General features: G+C 25.6%; 1 protein-coding gene across 3 annotated transcripts; it reads left to right on the top strand.

Annotated features, from left to right (window-relative positions):
- The first annotated feature begins 4,912 nt into the window (after nucleotides 1–4,912).
- LOC145753728 (AMP deaminase 2-like) lies at nucleotides 4,913–20,410 on the top strand. 3 transcript variants are annotated; one of them, XM_082570159.1, is made up of 21 exons: nucleotides 4,913–6,157; nucleotides 9,408–9,480; nucleotides 9,569–9,614; nucleotides 9,796–9,929; nucleotides 11,964–12,179; nucleotides 13,248–13,347; nucleotides 13,608–13,730; nucleotides 14,659–14,716; nucleotides 15,356–15,497; nucleotides 15,843–15,932; nucleotides 16,150–16,279; nucleotides 16,487–16,618; nucleotides 16,792–16,874; nucleotides 17,025–17,136; nucleotides 17,478–17,641; nucleotides 17,809–17,935; nucleotides 18,306–18,469; nucleotides 18,549–18,669; nucleotides 18,820–18,993; nucleotides 19,099–19,209; nucleotides 19,512–20,410. In XM_082570159.1, the coding sequence occupies exons 1-21, from the start codon at nucleotides 6,127–6,129 to the stop codon at nucleotides 19,698–19,700; spliced, it is 2,520 nt and encodes an 839-aa protein (XP_082426285.1). In that variant the 5' UTR covers nucleotides 4,913–6,126; the 3' UTR covers nucleotides 19,701–20,410. The 3 variants fall into 3 exon arrangements, with proteins under 3 accessions (XP_082426285.1, XP_082426288.1, XP_082426286.1); XM_082570160.1 differs by lacking the exon at nucleotides 4,913–6,157 and adding an exon at nucleotides 9,117–9,259 and having other exon boundaries at nucleotides 19,512–20,409; XM_082570162.1 differs by lacking the exon at nucleotides 11,964–12,179 and having other exon boundaries at nucleotides 4,914–6,157.
- Nucleotides 20,411–20,733: the final 323 nt, after the last annotated feature.

Below are 20,733 nucleotides of genomic sequence, written 5' to 3'. Positions count from 1 at the left end.
ATAATAATAATAGCAACAACATATTAAAATTTTAGAAAATTTAACATTTAAATTTTAATAATAAAATACATTAATTAGTAATTAGTGATAATTAAATGTCGTAAATAGGAGGTTTGCGATTCGTTGGGATAATAACAAACATACTAAAAATTTAGAACTTTTAGTTTTAAAGAACAAAAGTTATCGTCTTTCAAAATTCTGACTAGAAAGAATAAAAACAATAATAACTAGATTTATTTGATAAATAAAATATGGTTCGAAATTTTTTGATTATTTTTAACATAAATTTTTATAAATAAAAAAAGATATGCATAAACATTAACTAAGAATATTACATATCTTCGAATAAACAAACAAGCATTTATATATACTATACACACAAAAACTAATATTTAACGCAGTTTTAAGTTGTTTATATCAGGATATAGATGATACCAAATTTTAAATTCCTAAAATTGATTTTTGATTTAAATTAAATAAACAAGCATTTAAATATGATAAACAATTGAAACTTATTTTTCAAATATGTTTTTCAACTACTTATATTTTAAAATACATTATACCAAATTTTTAATGCTTAATATCGGACTTTAACTTTTAATCAACAAACAAGCATTTAAATATAATAAACAAACAAGAATTAATTTTTATTTCATTTTCAAGTTATAAATATTATAACATATAACTGACCAAAATTAAAAAATCTAATAACAATCATTAAATTTAAATAAACAAACACCTATTTATTAGTAATTAGTGTTAAAAATTAAAATTTTAATTTATTTTTTAGTTACTAATATCATAATATACAATTGACAAAAATTTAAAAAATTAACAACAACCTTTAAATTTAAATAAACAAACACTTAATAATTAGTATTTAGTGATTAAAAATTAAAATTTTAATTCAGTTTTGAGTTACTAATATCATGATATACAATTGACCAAGATTTGAAAAATTAATAACAACCTTTAAATTTTAATAAAGAAACACCTTTTAATTAGTAATTAGTGATAAAAATTAAAATTTTAATTTATTTTTGAGTTACTGATATCATGATATACAATTGACCAAGATTTAAAAAATAAATAACAAACTTTAAATTTTAATAAATAAACACCTATTATTAAGTAATTAGTGATAAAAATTAAAATTTTAATTTATTTTTGAGTTAGTAATATCAAAATATACAATTGACCAAAGTTTAAAAAATTAATAACAACCATTAAATTTTAATAAACAAACACCTATTAATTAGTAATTAGTGATAATTAAATGTCGTAAATAGGAGGTTTGCGATTCGTTGGGATAATAACAAACATACTAAAAATTTAGAACTTTTAGTTTTAAAGAACAAAAGTTATCGTCTTTCAAAATTCTGACTAGAAAGAATAAAAACAATAATAATAATAATAATAATAATAATAAATACACTGACAATAACAATATGTTTCGAAATCTAAGATTTCGAACCATAATAATAAATACACTGACAATAACAATATGTTTCAAAATCTAAGATTTCGAACCATAATAATAATAATAAATATAATGACAATAACAATATGTTTCGAAATCTAAGATTTCGAACCATAATAATAACTAGATTTATTTGATAAATAAAATATGGTTCGAAATTATTTGATTATGTTTAGCATAAATTTTTATAAATAAAAAAAAATATGCATACACCTTAACAAAGAATATTACATATCTTTGATTTTTAATAAACAAACAAGCATTTAAATATATTATACAAATAAAATTAATTTTTCAACCTAGTTTTATGTTGTTAATATCAGGATATACATTATACTAAATTTTAAAATCCAAAAATTAATTTTTGATTTTTAATAAATAAACAAGCATTTAAATAAAATAAACAACCAAAAATTATTTTTTAAACATGTCTTTTAATTACAAATATTATAAAATACATTATATTAAATTTTAAATGCCTAATATCAAACTTTTATTTTTAATAAACAAACAAGAATTTAAATATAATAAACAAACAAAAATTAAATTTTTAATCCATTTTCGAGTTATTAACATTATGATATATAACTGACCAAAATTTGAAAACTTAATAACGATCTCTAAATTTTAATAAACAAACACCTATTAATTACTAATTAATAATACTTAAATTATCAAAATAGGAGGATTGAAACACATTATGATAATAAACAACATACTAAAATTTTAAAAATTTATATACACAAAATCAAAAGTTATTCGATTTCAAAATTCGGATTAGTAAGAATAAAAATAATAATAAATATACGGACAATAACAATGTTTCGAAATCTAAGATTTCGAACCATAATAATAAATACACTGACAATAACAATATGTTTCGAAATCTAAGATTTCGAACCATAATAATAAATATAATGACAATAACAATATGTTTCGAAATCTAAGATTTCGAACCATAATAAATATAATGACAATAACAATATGTTTCGAAATCTAAGATTTCGAACCATAATAATGACAATAACAATATGTTTCGAAATCGAAGATTTCGAACCATAATAATAAATATAATGACAATAACAATATGTTTCGAAATCTAAGATTTCGAACCATAAAAATACGGACAATAACAATATGTTTCGAAATCTAAGATTTTGAACCATAATAATAATAACTAGATTTATTTGATAAATAAAATATGGTTCGAAATCGTTTGATTTTTTTTTATAAATATAATTTATTTAGTACGTTTATTAAATAAATTATAAATTTAAATATTAACTTTTTTTAATTTAAACCTAATTTTAACAAACGAACACGCATTCATTGATATTGTAATATAAAAGTAAACTAAATTTAAAAGCAAAATACCGATCTTAATTTTTGGTAATCAAACGAGTATTAAAATATAATAAAAACAAAACAAATAAAAAAAAAAATTACACATTTTTTACTTATACTTTAACATTTTACTTATATTTTCAACCAATATATTTTACTTTAATGGACAGCAAAAAGGGCGATTTTTGACGGCGACCAGAACGCTAATAAATTATTCAAGCGTTAAACTCACACTGATTCGTTATTTTATAAAAAAAAAATAATTACACCTTAACTAAGAATATTACATATCTTTGATTTTTAATAAACAAACAAGCATTTAAATATATTTTACAAATAAAATTAATTTTTTAACCCAGTTTTATGTTGTTAATATCAAGATATACATTTTACTAAATTTTAAATTCCCAAAATTGATATTTGATTTTTAATAAATAAACAAGCATTTAAATAAAATAAACAAACAAAAATTATTTTTTAAACATGTATTTTATTTACTAATATCATAAAATACTTCATATTAAATTTTAAATGCTTAATATCAAACTTTAATTTTTAATAAACAAACAAGAATTTAAATATAATAAACAAACAAAAATTAAATTTTTAATCTATTTTCTAGTTATTAATATTATGATATATAACTGACCAAAATTTGAAAACTTAATAACGATCTCTAAATTTTAATAAACAAACACCTATTAATTACTAATTAATAATATTTAAATTATCAAAATAGGAGGATTGAAACACAATATGATAATAAACAACATACTAAAATTTTAAAAATTTATATACACAAAATCAAAAGTTATTCGATTTCAAAATTCGGATTAGTAAGAATAAAAATAAAAATAAAAATAATAATAAATATACGGACAATAACAATATGTTTCGAAATCTAAGATTTCGAACCATAATAATGACAATAACAATATGTTTCGAAATCTAAGATTTCGAACCATAATAATAATAAATACACTGACAATAACAATATGTTTCGAAATCTAAGATTTCGAACCATAAAAAACAATGAACTATACATTAATAAGACGGAAAAAGTTATAAAATCACTTTTATGAAACAAAAGTTTTTACTAATGTTAAATGCTCATCAAAGATTTTGTAGTATAATAGGGGACGCGGAATTTGAGGGAATGGAAAATGAAGGAACGGAAATTGAAGGAACGGAAAATGAAGGAACCGGAAAATGAAGGAACGGAAAATGAAGGAACCGGAAAATGAAAGAACGGAAAATGAAGGAACCGGAAAATGAAGGAACGGAAAATGAAGGAACCGGAAAATGAAGGAACGGAAATTGAAGGAAAGTGAAAAAAGGAGAGGCGGAATTCTAAAAAAATAAAACGCGGAAATACCGTTGACTATTTATTTGTATTTAAGTCGATATTATTTTAGAAATAAACGGGCATTTTATAGAAGAGGGTTAGGGTATGCTGGGGTAATAAAAATTAACTCATTATCGCTTATCAGTTCTCAAATAAATGACAGTAAACCTAAATAAACAGTCAACGGTATTTCCGCGTTTTATTTTTTTAGGATTCCGCTACTCCTTTTTTCACTTTCCTTCAATTTTCGTTCCTTCATTTTCCGGTTCCTTCATTTTCCGTTCCTTCATTTTCCGGTTCCTTCATTTTCCGTTCTTTCATTTTCCGGTTCCTTCATTTTCCGTTCCTTCATTTTCCGGTTCCTTCATTTTCCGTTCCTTCATTTTCCGTTCCTTCAATTTCCATTCCCTCATTTTCAGTCGACCCGTATAATACGGCAATCCCAACTTAAAAAATTATTTTTTGTTTTATTTTGATACATTATAACAAAAACTAACAGCATTTTTTTACCAAACTATCAGTTTGTGCCGAGTTCAGATGGAAACACCACGCTGTCTAGTATATCGAAACTTTTAACACAAAAAAAACTATTTCTGGTTTGAGGATAATTACTTAAAAAATTAAACAATTGAACAAACAGCTGATTTGCAACCGCTGGGAGTGATGTTAACAAATCAGCATTGTCGCCAAGGGTCATTAGGTTAAAATCAATAAAATAAAAATATTGATTGTTCGATAATTTAATTAACTGGTTACTTCCGTATACCTGTTAACTAAATGTGTCATAATAGAAAAGCTTGTATGGCAATTTTTCTACAAATTACGCAGCATTCAACAACAGCCTGATTGGACTTAGCAGCTAAGCCAGACCCTGCATACTAAACTTGGGGTTATCTGGTTATGGAAAATAAATAAGAATATCTCAAACTGAAAGGCAGACTGTTCAAACGTATATAAACCTTTACAAAAAGTGTGGAAAAGGAAGGGAACTTCTATATGACTCCCTATTAATTCCGGGCCTTTTACTGAAGTTGTGTGGTCTGATGGTGTAAATTTGTCTGAAATTAAAAAGTTATAATCATTAGGATGTTCAAATTAACCAGTCTGGAAAGTAGGGCAGTGTGCACGCACGAGATTTTTTTTCAAAAAAATGCACGCCTGGAATTAGCGTTTTGCACGCCTGGTGTCTTAAAAAAATGTGCACGCGCAATACTGATGCCTAAAACATGCTAACATATATCACGCGTGCACGCCTAGACCGGAAATTTTGGCACGCGTGGTCACGCATTTTTTTACGTTTGCACGCACGAGATCTCGTCGAAAACTGCCCTACTTTCCAGACTGGCAAATTAACATAAACTATTGCTATAAAATTTCTCTGTCATAAACCTGTGAGGTAAGTTATTTAAGTTTCAAGTAAGGCCCATCAATTTGTAACTTAGTTTGTTAGTGCTTTTTAATTCTATGCCATATCAAGTTACATAAATATTTTTACAGCTTTTGGTATTGTTAATGCGAGGGTTGGCCTTAATTTGTTTGAAATTTCACACATGTTTTTTGAAAATTCTGTAATAAGAAAATTAGGGTGTTCAATTTAACTAAAATGATATTAATGTTAGAATAACCCACCACAGATACAACTCAACTTAATACTGTTTATGTTTCATTAATTATTCTCTTGTCAATTTACCCAATTAATAGCGTGAAAAGTCCAAAGTTTACAACATAAATAATCTGAAAGCAGTAGGTACTTTTTAAACTTGAGTATTAAAGTTAATAATTAAACAATAGTATATAGGTATATACCTATGCTTTATTATGTTGTCTAAAAAAACTATTAAAGATTTCAGTTTTATTTTTTAAAGTTTTATTAAATTGCTAATGTGTTATACAGGTATAAACCTTTTTTTAAAAGTAAATTTACTGTTTATAACTTTCATTTTCCATTCTTACAATAATGAATGACAAGAATCCAACAGAAAACCCAGGTATGTATAATAAATGAAAAAAAATAAAATAAACACTATTGGATTAAATTTTTGTTTGTTTTTATTATTCAGATGTTTTTTAAGTTTTTATGTAGCTTGGCTGCTACTTTTCGATTTGTTATAGTCTAAGCTAGTCATATTAAACGGGAAGTGTAGATTGTTGGTATTAGTAATTTGTTAGTCACTACCGGCCTTTGTTTTTATACATCAGCTAAGTGCTAGTTTCCACCTGTTTGCACCTTAACCAGGTTAAAGAAGCCTATGCATATATAATGTTGCTTTAATATTTTAATTCTTGATAAAATACTGATCTTTTGCCTTTAAAATTGATTTTTTTAATTTGTTTGGTAAATTTTTTATAATATTTAAATTAATATATTCTTTTTTATAGTCTCTCTTTGCTTGTATACGTTTCAATACTATGAAAGTTTTTAAAATATATTATATATAAAAATTCAACATCAAAACTTAAAAAAATTTGAATGATTTAAATTTGCTGTTTTCTAAAAAATTGACTAAATGCTTTTTTGTTGTGAAGCTAATCATATGCTACATCCTTGAGTTAATAGAGGTGACAAATGGTAAAAATTTAATGACGTCAGGCCAGGTTTCCTGTCACTGAAAAGTTGTTTATTTTTTTTCAAGAATCGTGTGAGCATGTATAATAATACCTACAATAACATTGAATACAGATTGTATACAGTATGAGTCAGTTTGGTAAATCGATGTTACCTAGTTCTGCTTGTTAAACTTATAGTTTGATTACCTCAATTTGTGCAAATAGTTGTTGCGGTAAAATATTTATATTAATTTTGAATAGAAGAAACAAAAGAAAGTATAATTTAATCAAAACTAGCTTGTATTTTAATTTAACACTTGGTGTGTAATGTATATAATTTTATAGGTAGTTTGCTAAATTAGTTATAGACTTAACAACCAGACTCTAATATGTTAATTAAAATGGGTAAATAAAATAAATAATTTATTTTTGTTGCAAGGTCAAAATAGATTTACTGAATATTCAGATTATAAGCTTCTTTTAAGCTTCTTATATTATTGATTTGTACAACACAATTGAAAAAAAAGGGTTTTACTTCTAATTGATATTGTTAATATTGTGAGTAATTCAACTATAACATACAGGTATTAAGGTATCTTACTTGTACTAGCTTAAATAATAGAAGGCTGTTAAGCTACAGTTTAGTCATTTAAAAAAATATTTGCTATTCTACCATTTGTATAGATTTTGTTCTTTTAAAATAATCGTAAATTATAGTTTACATGAGTTAGAGATAGATGTTTACAATTGCTTTGTTAGGCACTTTTCTCAAAGCTGTCACCCTAGGGCAATATATTTCACAATCTGTCACCAACTCGCCATTAAATACACAGAAATACACAATTAGTGGTTGACACAGAGTTCAATCCATTATGACTCTGTCCAGTTAAAACCAACATGTAGTTTTATAACAGCTTCAATATCTTGCCTCTAGCCAATCTAAGCTGACATACAAAAAAGGCAATTTCTCTTTTTAAGTGGTTATTGACGTACATGTTTTTAGTAAAGAGAGAGTAATCATTATAATAGTTGTTGGGTTTTGATAGCTAGTTGGCCTGCTTGGAGTATCGTGTTTCACCATTCAAGTGAAATCGAATAAAATTGACGAGGTTTCGTGGTCTCGTAAATACTTGATGGTCTAATAAGTACTAAAGCAGTTGTTTAATCTTGGTTTTGAGTAAGCTAGTTATTTAATAAATATTTAATTTATTTTAAATAAAAACAAACAAAGTATTTTTATATTATGTATTTAAGAATACGAAAGTTAGTACCTGTATAGAAATTTTATGTTATAAAAGTTTTAACTATTTTGCGCAATTGTTTTGTTTAATGCTTGGACGATAAAAATTAATTAAAAAATCAATGGAAATATGATATTTTCCACTGCATGATTTATTTATGCCTGACATTGGCATAAAAAAAGGATTAGGTTTAAAATAATATAGGAAAACATTTACCTAATATAAAGAGTTTTTAAATTAATAAATTGCGTTTAGTATTTGGTTGGGATAAAAGTTTTTAAATAGTATTTTAATTTGTTTAATTTAAATATTGTTACAAAACTAAAGCTTAAATTTAGTTAAGGCATATATTTGTTTAGGTGTGGATCAAACCATCGTTGTCTAATTTATCATTGTAAACTTAAATTTTCGTTAAACTCAAATTAAACAATTTTTGGAATTTATTTGGTTGGTTGTTTGCTAATAAACTGTTTACGGGACCTTAAGTAAAGTTTACAAAGTCGAAATCAGATTGCTTGTGAATGTGTTTGCTTAAGGACTGGTCAAGTGTCGTAACAGTTACTGATTGCGAAATTTGCATTTTTTCAAAAGTGAGAAATAGACGTTGCACAACCGTGATTGCCTCATAACCAATTGCATATAGTATGCTGGCAATAATAACACTTTGTAGTTCAAATGTGGTTAACCATGTGTCAGACATTACCTCGTAAAACTCATGATAGGTATCTGTTTGTAATAATAGAATAACAAATAGTAAATATGTTTATTGTCAGCAAAGCACTGCTAAGTAGTTTATGTAAAGTGATTTAAAAAAAAGTTAATTTTTGTAAAATTTACTGAGTCATTTTTTTGGAAAATTTAACCAGAGATTTATTATAATAAATTTACTTATTGGTAACATTATCACAAAATCTTAGTTTTTTGTAGAGCTTTATTTTTTTTTTAGTGTAAGGTTAGCAAGTTTGCACAAATTGTTGCAACATCAATTATTTCCTGTTTATAACTTTATCGTGTTTTGCAACTTTACAAAAAGAAAATTTTAAACTTAGTAAATAAGTATTAATTTTAATTAAATTGTTGAACTTTTAGCTTATAAAAGTAAACATTTTGTTTGTTCTAACATTGACAAGCAATTAATATCAGAATTTTTGTGTTTGCAGATAAATTATTGCAGATAAATTATAAGTTTGTCTTTATTAAACATCATTATTAATTTATTGTTTGATTTATGATTTACATCATCAATTAAACTTTATTTAAAAATAACTTTTTTTAATAAAAAAATTAATAACTAGAATAAAGGTATGTTTGTTTTAATTTTTCAAAACAAAATTTTTATATATATTTAAAGCAAAGAAGATTTTTTAAATAAATATTCAAAATGATATATTTTTGGAAATTTGTTTTATGTAGCTCACCAAATTAAAAACTTTTCTATTTGTTTTTTTAGTTTCCTTAAAGGAGGAGTCGTCTGGTTCAAATAAAAGCCACAACAGACCAGGTCAAAAGAGTTCGTTTTCAAGGTACGAAATTTTTAAAACTAGTCAAAAAAAAGTTTTTAGAATTTGAAAATAAAAAGTTTTTTGATAAATATTTAATTTCCTGTTTCAGATACAAAAACATTCAAAATATGACAGATTTTAATAAGATGGCTGAGGTAAAAAAAATTTTTTTGAATAAAATTTTGGACAAGTTATAATATAACTGAGGTTATATTGATATAAATAATTTTTACTTTTAGTACGGTAATCAAATAACAAACCATTAAAACTATATCAATTTTAATGTTTGTTTTTTCTCTTATCTCTATTTTATTTTTTCTTATTATATTTTGGCAGCATCTCTTTTCTGAAGATATAGCAGGTTGTGGGGATTTAAGTTCAACTTGTGAGTTCAACGACGAAATTCCCATCCTACAACATGAGGAGAAAAGACACTTAGTTGACCGACAAATTTCACAGGATTTTGTATCGTAAGTTTTAAGCTTTTTAACATTTAGTTTTGTGTGATAACAGTATGTAATTTGAACTGGATTGGAATTATTTTTTTTTGTTGTTCTGGCATTAGTTTGATTTTACAAAGTTTGCCTTTTGAATTTTTTGATGGGAATTATTTGAAACTGTAGTTCATGCACAAAAAATAAATGTCATTAATAATTGCAGCGTGCTTTGTTAAACAAATGCCTAAAGTGCATCAATTTGGTTTTAAATGACTAACATGCATAGTCATAGGCTATTTTTAATTTAAATAACATGTAAACATATAGTAATAGTTTATTAATATTTATTCAATATATACTGGTCTATAATAATTATATCAATAAAATGCCCTTTATTATTTTAATTTTTTTTTTGTTTTTTAATTGGTCAATATTGTGTTGTCCATATTTTATTGTTGGTTGTAACTATATTTTAATGTGTTTTTAATTTATTTTAAATTCAATATAAAAATTAAAAATTGTGCATTTTTTCCAAATGCAACACTTTAGTAGGCCAGCACAAAAATTAATTTGTGATATGTGTGAAGAAAGACAAAGAGAAATATCTGACCGGTAACGAGTAGAAATTATCAACAACATTTGTGTTGTTTGTCATTGTTGGTATAGCCGGGAAAATTCAATTTAAACACGACATATCTATTTATAGAATATTTTTTATCTTGCAACTAAATTTTAAAATGGTGACCCAAAATGCCTTACTCACTCTGCCTCAGTCTGTTTATGGACATAATTACATGTTAGAGTGGTTTTCAATAATTTATCGTGAAACCGTCAATTTATACAAAAACTGCTGAGCATGACATTAAAATGGATTATCTTAGGTGAAAGTAGCAACACTTGCACCATGTTAATTGTTGTTGTTTTGGGTTTTCTGGGCTTATACCATAACAGAGCCATTTAGAAGAAATGCAATTAGAAAAATGTATTGATTCTGTTGTAATTGTCGGTTAATTTTTGCCTAGGCTGTGTGTGTACTTTATACTGAGCTTCATTAAGAATTTATTAGCAAGGCAAAAGGCAGAGTTACTTAGCATGTAAACTTAAAAGCCTACAACAATATGCAACTAAAAGGACAGTCACTTTAATTTTAAATAAGTGTGTTTTTACATTTTAAACCTTTTACTGGACAACTAAAGCAGCACTTTGCAAATTGTAAATGGGCATAAAAAAGAATTGCAAAAAAGGTCAGTAGTTACTTACATATGTACAGATTGGGTAAGAATATCTCTGCAATAATATATAGGAGGATTATAACTAGCCAATTTAACAAATAAGAAAACCATTAGACAGAGAAAAATGCAATTAGATCTATTATAAAGTATATGGGGATATAAGGGTATTTGGGCAAGGATTATTGATTATATGCCAATTACACAAGCAATAAGCAGGTATATTTTAAGCTTTTGCACTAGCCAAGACCATATGTTAGGTTATTTATGTTAGGAAGATTTAAATGAAAAAAAATTGTGTTAGTATGTATTTGTGATAAACATATAGCTTAATGTCTTCATTTCACAGACTGTTTTTTTATTAGATTTTTTAAATATTGTTAGTACAATGAGTTGTTGTTTTTTGTTTTAGAAGTTATTTTTTAGTTTGTATGTAAATATTGAAAATCATTTATTTTTGCTTATTTTATAAATTAATTTTTGATTATTTATAATGCGTATATATTCCAACTGTAACTGTTGAATAATAACCTTACTTGGATTTATTGTAGAATAAAAAATTAATGTAAATATTAAAATAGTTATCTAAAAACTGATTTTGATTGCTTGTTTTTTTTTTATACCCTCTTTCCACACTTACATAACTAACCTTTACAACCATACAAAACTTACAAAAATTTGCGTGTGCTTTTTTCTTCTTACTAACCTTCTAAATCTCCTAACATTTTCTTGCTAAATTTTTGCTTTCGAACTTGAATCAAAATAAAAAAACACATAAAAATTGCTCATTGCTTTTATAACCATTTCCACACACACTCATATACATTTACACCATCAGCCATAAGCATTGGAAATCACTACAAAACACTATAGTGGCATCCAGCACGATGAAGAAACTTCCGGAACATCATAATAACGCCGGGACCAATGGTATACCGATTCCTTCAGTAAGTTTAGATAAGGCAGATGCCGTAGAAGGAGAGACGTGCCAACTTTTTCCACATAAAGCTTCACTGACTAGCCAGCATATGATGATGTTACCAGCACTTAAAGAGTAAGCATAATTGTTTTCTTAGTTTTTTATTACTATTTTAATTTTTTTTATCTTGATGTAAAGTTATTACAGATTTCTTTGTAATATTTTTCTTCGTTAAATTTAAATTAAAATTTTTTTTTAGTAAGGCAATTACATTATATTTTAATTTTTTTTTAAACTTTTCTTTTTTTATTTTTGTTGTTTTGTCCAGGTTATTAACAGCTTATTTTTCAGATATCCAAAGTTTCCAAGTTATATAAGGTAGTTGTAGTGTCATAATTTGCTGAATGGACCACTAATAACAAACCATATTATGTCATACGGGAGTTAGAATAGTGTTATGTCATAAGGGAGTTAAAAAAAATTGAATTTTAAATAGCTAATTTTAAATAAATGAAATACAATCAGATGATAAATATTTTGTAAACAAATTTAAAACCAGGTTCACTATATTCAAACATTTTGTAAAGGGTAAAGTTACAACATTTTTCACAAATTTAATTTTAAATAATATTTATTTGTTATGTTATTTGGTTCATTCAGCAACATACCAGACTGTATTATCGATTTTTCACAACTTTGCCGACATTTTTACCCAGTTTTTTGCATGTAGTGGTTTTGACTATAGACTTTCACTTATAGTATACTAAATACTATATGGTAGAATAATCAAACAACAAGCTTTTTGAGTGTGTTACGCTTGATTGATCGACCCCAAGTGGCCACAATTATTGAGCGATGCTAATTGGCATTTGTGTTTTTTTAAAAAGGCGTTTTTGATTGTTTTTTGCTTTATTGATTTTTTTAGCTATTAAAAATGTAGGTGTGTTAATTTAAATGAAAGTAGAAGTTAACTTGAAAATAGTAAAATTTAATCATTTATTTTTATAATAAAGTATTAGTTTAACTGTGTAAGCATTTGGTCACATACACAGACATAATAATGGATGGGCATTATCATTCACTATTCATTAAAAATAAATACTACAGCTAAACAAATTTTTATAACAACAAAATGGTTTTTAATTTTTTTGAGGTAACAACATGATAATATTTTCAAATTTTAAACAATTTAAATTTTTTTAGAAAAAGAATTGAAAGTGTTGGAAATGAATTGGACGCATTGGGGGAAAATCTTGAAGTTGATTTTCATCGAATCGAAGTCACTGGCGATGAAATTGCTGGGGTAAACATAAATTAAATTTTAGTAGTAATTCTCTGACAAAGTTCAATTCTATTGAAGTTTAGTAATTCTAATTAAGTTATTTTTTGCATCTTGACTTTTTTGTAAGCTTATAGTCAGGTTACCTCTTTAAGTATACAATATTTGGCTAAGGATACTAAAAAAGGCAATGATTATAAAAGTTATGCTATAATTAAGCTGATAAGTCCTTTATCTCAGAGCCAACAACCAAAAAACATAAAGTAAAATGCAATTTTTTATAGGTTCCATTATGTGACTTAGAAGAGGCATCAGTTCACCTTTCTGAAGCTTTGCTGATCAGAGAGAAGTATATGGAGATGGCTGAAAACAAGATTTTTTCTACAACTGCCAGGCACTTAAGAACGGTATAAACAAAATTTAGATATTTATGTTAAAAATAAATTTTGAAACTGTAATTTGAATATAGCTGTTTATTATGTTAATATGAGCAGGTTGCCTTATATTGACATTAAACAGAAGGGTCATAGTTACATTTTTACTCATTTGTTTACTGTTTACAACTAAAACAAAGTGTTATTTGTATATAAAAAAACTGCATACACATAATAAGACACTTTTTTTTCTCATAACTCCAATTTTTTTATCAAAACCAAATTGTTGCAACATCTAAATATCATACTACCCATTTTATAAACAAATACAATTAAGAAATTCACTCACAAATTAACAGAATAAGAGTTTCTATTTTTAGTGTCCAAAAATTCCCGGATATTATTTTCTACGAGTAAGAAAAATATGATTGCGTTTTCTTTTATTTTCGTGTATGTCAATTTTAAGGGACCCCTTAAAAATTGTGTGTCAATTTTTTTTCTTACAGTTCTTCAGCAAAATTAGATTAAAATTATCGCACTAACACTACAAGCAGTAACATTAAAAATACATTTTTGTATATAATCTTAAACATTTTTGCAGCTTAACAAATTTGACTTATTATATTTTTTTTTGTAAATGTATATAGGTCTACATTTCATTTTAAGTGTTGGTTTTAGAGTGAACTTTTTTTATTTTATAAGTCTGTTGAATTGTGTGCTATGTAATATGATTTTTTATATTTTGTTAATTGTATTTTTTAATAACTTTTTTTTAATTTTACAGTTAATGACTAGTTATAGATAAAAGGATAAAGTTTTTTTTAAATTTTTATATTTTTCTTATCAATTGACGACAATATACCTACAACAGGCATAAAAATTAGAAGTACTTCATATATTTTATCAGTAGTATTTTTTTAAATTTGTTAACAAAATGACAAAAACTTTTGTAAATGTTTAGATGGAAGGAAAAGATGTTAGGTCACCAATCTTTAATATTGAAGAAAAAATACACAAAGGTAGTTCCAATTTTTTGCTTAAATATTCACAATTTAATTTGCATTTGACTAGATGTAAATTTTTTGAACTCTTTTGTGTATATACATACTTGAAATAAGTTTCATATTATTTTATTAGGATTTAAAATGGGGTTGTTTGCCTCTAGTGCGCAAATTTTATTTAATATGGTATGAGTGTCATGTTTTTTTTTTGATAAACAATTACATACAACAATGATATTATTGCATCATTTATTATTAATTACAATGTTATTGTTTTTAAAACTACATCACACCATAATATATTGTTATGACATATTTTGTATTTGATTAATACAAACCCTGTTTACTAGGATATTCTCATTACATAGCCAGGAGGATTACTAAACTTTGGTTGTTGTGGGGTTAATATAGGACAACTGTTCATTTCTCAGAATAGAAATTATGTCCCTATTTATAGCATGACTTGTTTACCAGTTTAATTTAAATTGTAATTGAATTAAATCAAATAACTAAAAGGTTTTTCTGAAGTTACATAATTTTTCTGTGGTTTTCTTTTTAAAAAAGATATTATCAATTCTAAAAAAATACATTTGATAACATTTAAACATTTATATTTTTTGACATTTTTTTATATTTTTGTTCTTGAAAATATTTTAGATGCTCCCTACCACCCTCCAGTGGAGGATGTGAGTCCTTACAGCAATGTTCAGAGTTCAACAATGCCAGTGGATGCTCCATACAAGTTAAAGATGGTGGATGGGGTGTTTAGAATGTATGAGGATGAGACCCACTTATTAAGGTTTGTTGTTTTTTTAATTATATTTAAAAAAGAAATATTTATTTTTCTGTTTTTTATGGGAAAACATTTTAGAATTTTCAATTTCATCATTGGATTTATTTTTTTTTTAGAAGGCACCAATTTTGTTTTTGCAATTTTTATTAAAATACTTTTTTTTATTTCTTTTTAACATATTAAAGTTTAACAAATACCTATTCTTGCATTAAATTATTTATATTTTATTGATTAATCTATTAGGTAAATAATATTATAGATAGAAATACAAGCACATTTTAACCACATAGGGAATTATTATCTAAACAATATTTTATTTTTTTTAAACGTTAATGAATTCTTTTGATTTAGAAATGAACCGTGGAATTTGCTTTATCCTGATCTTGAAAGTTACATTCAGGATTTAAATAAAATAATGGCCATGATTGTAGATGGACCACTGTAAGTTTTTTACAATTTTTTTTAGATTTTGCCTCGCCTGTTTTATATTTTAAAATTTTTGTCTTTTTTATCTGGGTTGACAAAATATTATATGCATTATTTAGACTGTATAGAAAAATTACCATTTTAAAATTTAATAAAAGTTGCTATTCAAAAAGTGTAGTAGAAAGGCACTCCTTATACAAATTTGTAAAAATTTTTTGTTTTACTTTTTCAGAAAAACATTTTGTTATCGCCGATTATCTTACTTGTCGTCGAAATTTCAACTTCATGCTTTATTAAATGAAACAAAAGAGTTAGCTGCTCAGAAAGAAGTTCCTCACCGAGACTTTTACAACTGCAGAAAGGTAAATAAACTAAAAATTTAAAATAAAAACCCTTTAATCCCACTTAAAATAAAAGAAAAAAAAGGTTGATGGAGGGCAAAAATCAAAGAAAATAATAAAGATTTACAAAAAATGCATTAAATGTAACACTAATTACTAAAAAGTACTTTTACTTATCCAGTACATTTACATTAAAACTTTTTGTAATTTTACTGTAATTTAATCAAGGTTGACACCCACATTCATGCCTCATCATGCATGAATCAAAAGCACTTGTTACGTTTTATGAAGAAAACCATGAAGAAAAATGCATCAGATATAGTATACAAGACAGCTGAGAAAGAATTCACGCTCCAAGAGGTAAAAAAAATCTAAAATCATTTAAATACAACGTTTATTTCTAAATTTGTAAAAGTTTTTTTCGGCATTTTTTTGTTGATTTCTACTGTTATTTTGCAACTATTTTGAATTTTAATGCAATTTACTAAAACTTGTTTTAACATTTTTCTTTATCAAATTAAATTTTATTTTAGGTATTTGATTCTCTGAACTTGTCAGCTTATGATTTAAGTGTGGACAGTCTTGATGTACATGCAGACAGAAATCTTTTTCACAGGTGACAAAAATATTAGGTTTATGTTTAAAAAGTCATTTTATAATTGTATTTAGAATAATAATGTTTATTTAATAACTAGCCTAGCTTTTTAACTAAATTATAAAAACTGTTATAAATTAATATTTTTTAATAAACATGCGTTTTTTACAGGTTTGATAAGTTTAACTCAAAGTACAACCCAATTGGTCAAAGTATATTAAGGGAGATTTATATTAAAACTGACAACCAATGTGGTGGAAAGTTCTTTGGTCATGTCATCAAGGTGAACCAAATGTTTTACTATTTTAAGTTAATGCTATTATTAGTCCATAATTTTCAAATTTTGTTGTAGTGATTTAATAAATATTATTTTAAAAATTAATTAAACTAATTAATTTTTTATGCTCGTTGCATGAGCATTATACACTTACTTATACCGGCTGCTTTTAAATGTATTTTTCACATATATTCAAATAAAGCACCTCGAACGCCTAATATTTATTTTTACGAAATTTATCAACCTAATTTTTACTCTTATGTAGATATTTCAATTCTATATAGTATAAAAATGTATTCACATTTTTTTAAATCTAACTTGTAACAATAACTTTACTTTAATTCTAGGAAGTTATGGATGATTTAGAGGACAGTAAATACCAACAAGCAGAACTTCGACTTTCAATATACGGACGATCACCTGATGAGTGGACCAAACTTGCACAGTGGGCAGTTGGTCACCAAGTGTACAGTGATAATATCAGATGGCTTATACAAATACCTAGATTATTGTAAGTTTAAATATACAAGATTTTTTTAAAATTTATATATTAGTTTTTAAGGTACTTGAATCAGAAATCAGAAAATTCACAATCAGAAAATTTTTGAGAACTTTTATCTTATTTTTTGTATTTGAACTTCATGCTTCATCAGCTATCAAAAAGTTTTTATTTTTCAGTGATGTCTACAAAGCAAAGGGTTCCTTAAATAATTTTGCTGAGTTGATGGACAACATTTTCAGACCATTATTCGAAGCAACTTTATACCCACAAAAACATCCTGAATTACATCTTTTCTTAAAACACGTAAGTAATTGTTAACAATATTTTTTTTTGTTACTTCAATACCTTTTTGTATGCAAAATAGGTAACTATAGCCATTGTTAAATTGTCAAAAAAAAATTTGTATGTAAATTAGTTACCTAAAGCTATTTCTTAAATTCAAACCAAGACAACTATAGCTGTTGCTTAAATTTACTAAAAATTTCTGTGTTTTTGGCAATTAAATTCTAATTGTTTTAAATTTTAACTGTTTTTTTATTTGATTTGCTGCCATTTAAAATCATTAAGGCAATTTTATTTTTTTTATCGAGTTATAACAAGGAAAACACTTCAAATGCCTGTACAAATTTGTAAAATTAAATCATTTATTAATTCAATTTTCCTTACATTTCAGGTGACTGGTTTCGACTCTGTTGACGACGAATCAAAACCAGAACATCATGTTTTTACGATGCAATCACCCAAACCCCAAGACTGGGTGAAAAATGACAACCCCCCTTATTCTTATTATGTTTATTACATGTACGCCAACATGGTTACCCTTAATCAACTTCGAAAGTAAGTTTATAAAATTTTTATTATTTTAAAAATTTACCTTTTCGTTATAATTTTTAACAATTTAAAATGAATTTGTTAGGTCGAGGGATATGACAATATTTAACTTGAGACCGCATTGTGGTGAAGCAGGACCTGCCCACCATTTAGTTACAGCTTACATTCTTGCAGATAATATTAGTCATGGGCTTCTGCTAAGAAAGGTAAATTAAAAATATCATCAGTAAAAATAACATTTTTGTAGAGTTTTTGTTATTTTGGTTGTTGTTTTTAATGTAAAAAGGGTATTTTCGACAAAAATAATTGTAATAGTTTATTAGTGGAAAGTGCTTTTATAAATTTTACTTATTTAGGTGCCAGTACTTCAATACCTCTACTATCTAGCTCAAATCGGAATTGCCATGTCACCCCTTAGCAATAACGGTCTGTTCCTTAGTTACCATAGAAATCCACTGCCTGATTATCTTGCAAGAGGCTTGTGCGTCTCACTATCTACTGACGACCCCCTACAATTTCATTTTACCAAGGTCAGTTAAGGAAAAATTTTTTGGTTTTGATTACATGGATTTTAATTTTTTGTTTAAACCACATTCCAAAGTATCACAAGAATAAAAATATTTATTTTGTTGAAGGAACCTTTAATGGAGGAATACAGTATAGCTGCACAAGTGTGGAAGTTAAGTTCATGTGATATGTGTGAACTGGCAAGGAACAGCATCATAATGAGTGGTTTTCCACATCAGGTATTTATGTTAATTTTTTGTGACAGTCCTACTGGTACTGTTGTTCTATGTTGTATGGATGGGTATTTAAAAATGTGTGTTTTCTTAACTTGGTTTTTATTGGCATTTTCCAGTCTAAGCTTTTTGATTATTGATTTTAAAATAGCATTTTTACATGTTTAATACACCACGAAATAATCTTAAAAATAAAATTAAAATTTTGAACCAGAACAACTAAAGACTGAAAATAATATACAATGGTTTAAATACATAATCCAATGTTTGTTTTATTATTTACTAAAATATGTTATTTAACTTTCCAGTTCAAGCAGTACTGGTTAGGGCCACATTACATGGAAGAGGGCCAAGATGGGAACGACATCAGAAGGACAAATGTACCTGACATTAGAGTTAGTTATAGACATGAAACATTACAAGCTGAACTTGGTTTAATTTTGAGCCCCCTTCATGCTAACTGCACAAAATCATCAAGCGAAGTCGGCAGTTTGTAAAGAGTTGGGATTTTTTTCTAATTCTTTTAAATGGCTATTACTCTAATTTTTAATTTTATTTCTTTCAAATTTGATTTTACTTTGCTGAATTTATAAAATAATTATTTTTGGTTACTTTCTTTTCTGTGAACTTTATTTTTCTGGATTTTTTTTTTGTCGTTGTTAAGCTTACAATTTAATTGTTTTAAAAGTATGTAAATTTTTTCGTGCAGAAATTCTATTTAATGCAGTGCACAAATTTATGTTGAGAAGTTACTTTTTAAAATTGACCTTTTTATCAAAAATTATTTAAATTATTTAATATTTAGCCCAAATTTTTACACAGTTCCATTTAATTTTTAAATATTGTAACATTTGTAAATAAATTTTATTATTATAAGTAAAATATTTATGTTAGCAAACATTTTTTGGGGCATTTTTTGTTTTGTTTAACTGCATTGTAGGTATTTAAAAAAAATATTTGGGTACTGTACTTGTAAAATCTATTTTTATGTTATTTTATAACTGTTAATGTAAATTAAAAAAAAATAATGCCTGTATTTAAGTCTTCACATATATATATATACCTGTGCAAAGAAAAAACAGTTTGCTATTTTGTAAAATGCTTTTTTGTGTTATAAAAATAATTTTTGTAGCTAAGTAAGAAAATATATTTTTTGCCCATTTTCTGTATTAGCTGCTAGTGTGCAATTATTTTAACATGAAAAATATATTATTACACCTAATATTGACCAGTTTTGTTAAAAAAATTTAACATAAAAAGAGCACATTAGGCCTATCTGACCATATGGTTAACGAAAAAACAAAACAAATAATCCTCGAAATGAAAAGGGCAACTTTACAGTCTAATCATAGGGTAACATTGTTATCCCTTACCCAGTTTTGTGTTCACGTTTTTGTCTGGTATATGCCTAAAAATTATGTTAGTAAATCATTTACATTAATCAGAAATTAAATTTTTTAAACCGAACTATATTTTTCTAAGTAAAAAAGGTAAAATTAATAAATTTAACAAAACTGTATGCAATTCATA

The sequence above is a fragment of the Corella eumyota genome, chromosome 5, assembly GCF_963082875.1.
Source record: "Corella eumyota chromosome 5, kaCorEumy4.1, whole genome shotgun sequence".
Lineage (NCBI taxonomy): Eukaryota > Metazoa > Chordata > Ascidiacea > Phlebobranchia > Corellidae > Corella > Corella eumyota.
Note: the sequence above shows the minus strand (reverse complement) of the source record. Positions and strands in the feature narration are given on the sequence as shown.

What these genes read in the sequence shown, in the direction of transcription:
- LOC145753728 (XM_082570159.1), top strand. Translation starts at nt 6,127, where the DNA reads ATGAATGACAAGAATCCAACAGAAAACCCAG. An exon ending in TGAAGAAAAAATACACAAAG is followed by an intron (nt 14,717 to 15,355) that starts GTAGTTCCAATT and finishes AAAATATTTTAG; the next exon opens with ATGCTCCCTACCACCCTCCA. An exon ending in ATGGGCTTCTGCTAAGAAAG is followed by an intron (nt 18,670 to 18,819) that starts GTAAATTAAAAA and finishes TTACTTATTTAG; the next exon opens with GTGCCAGTACTTCAATACCT.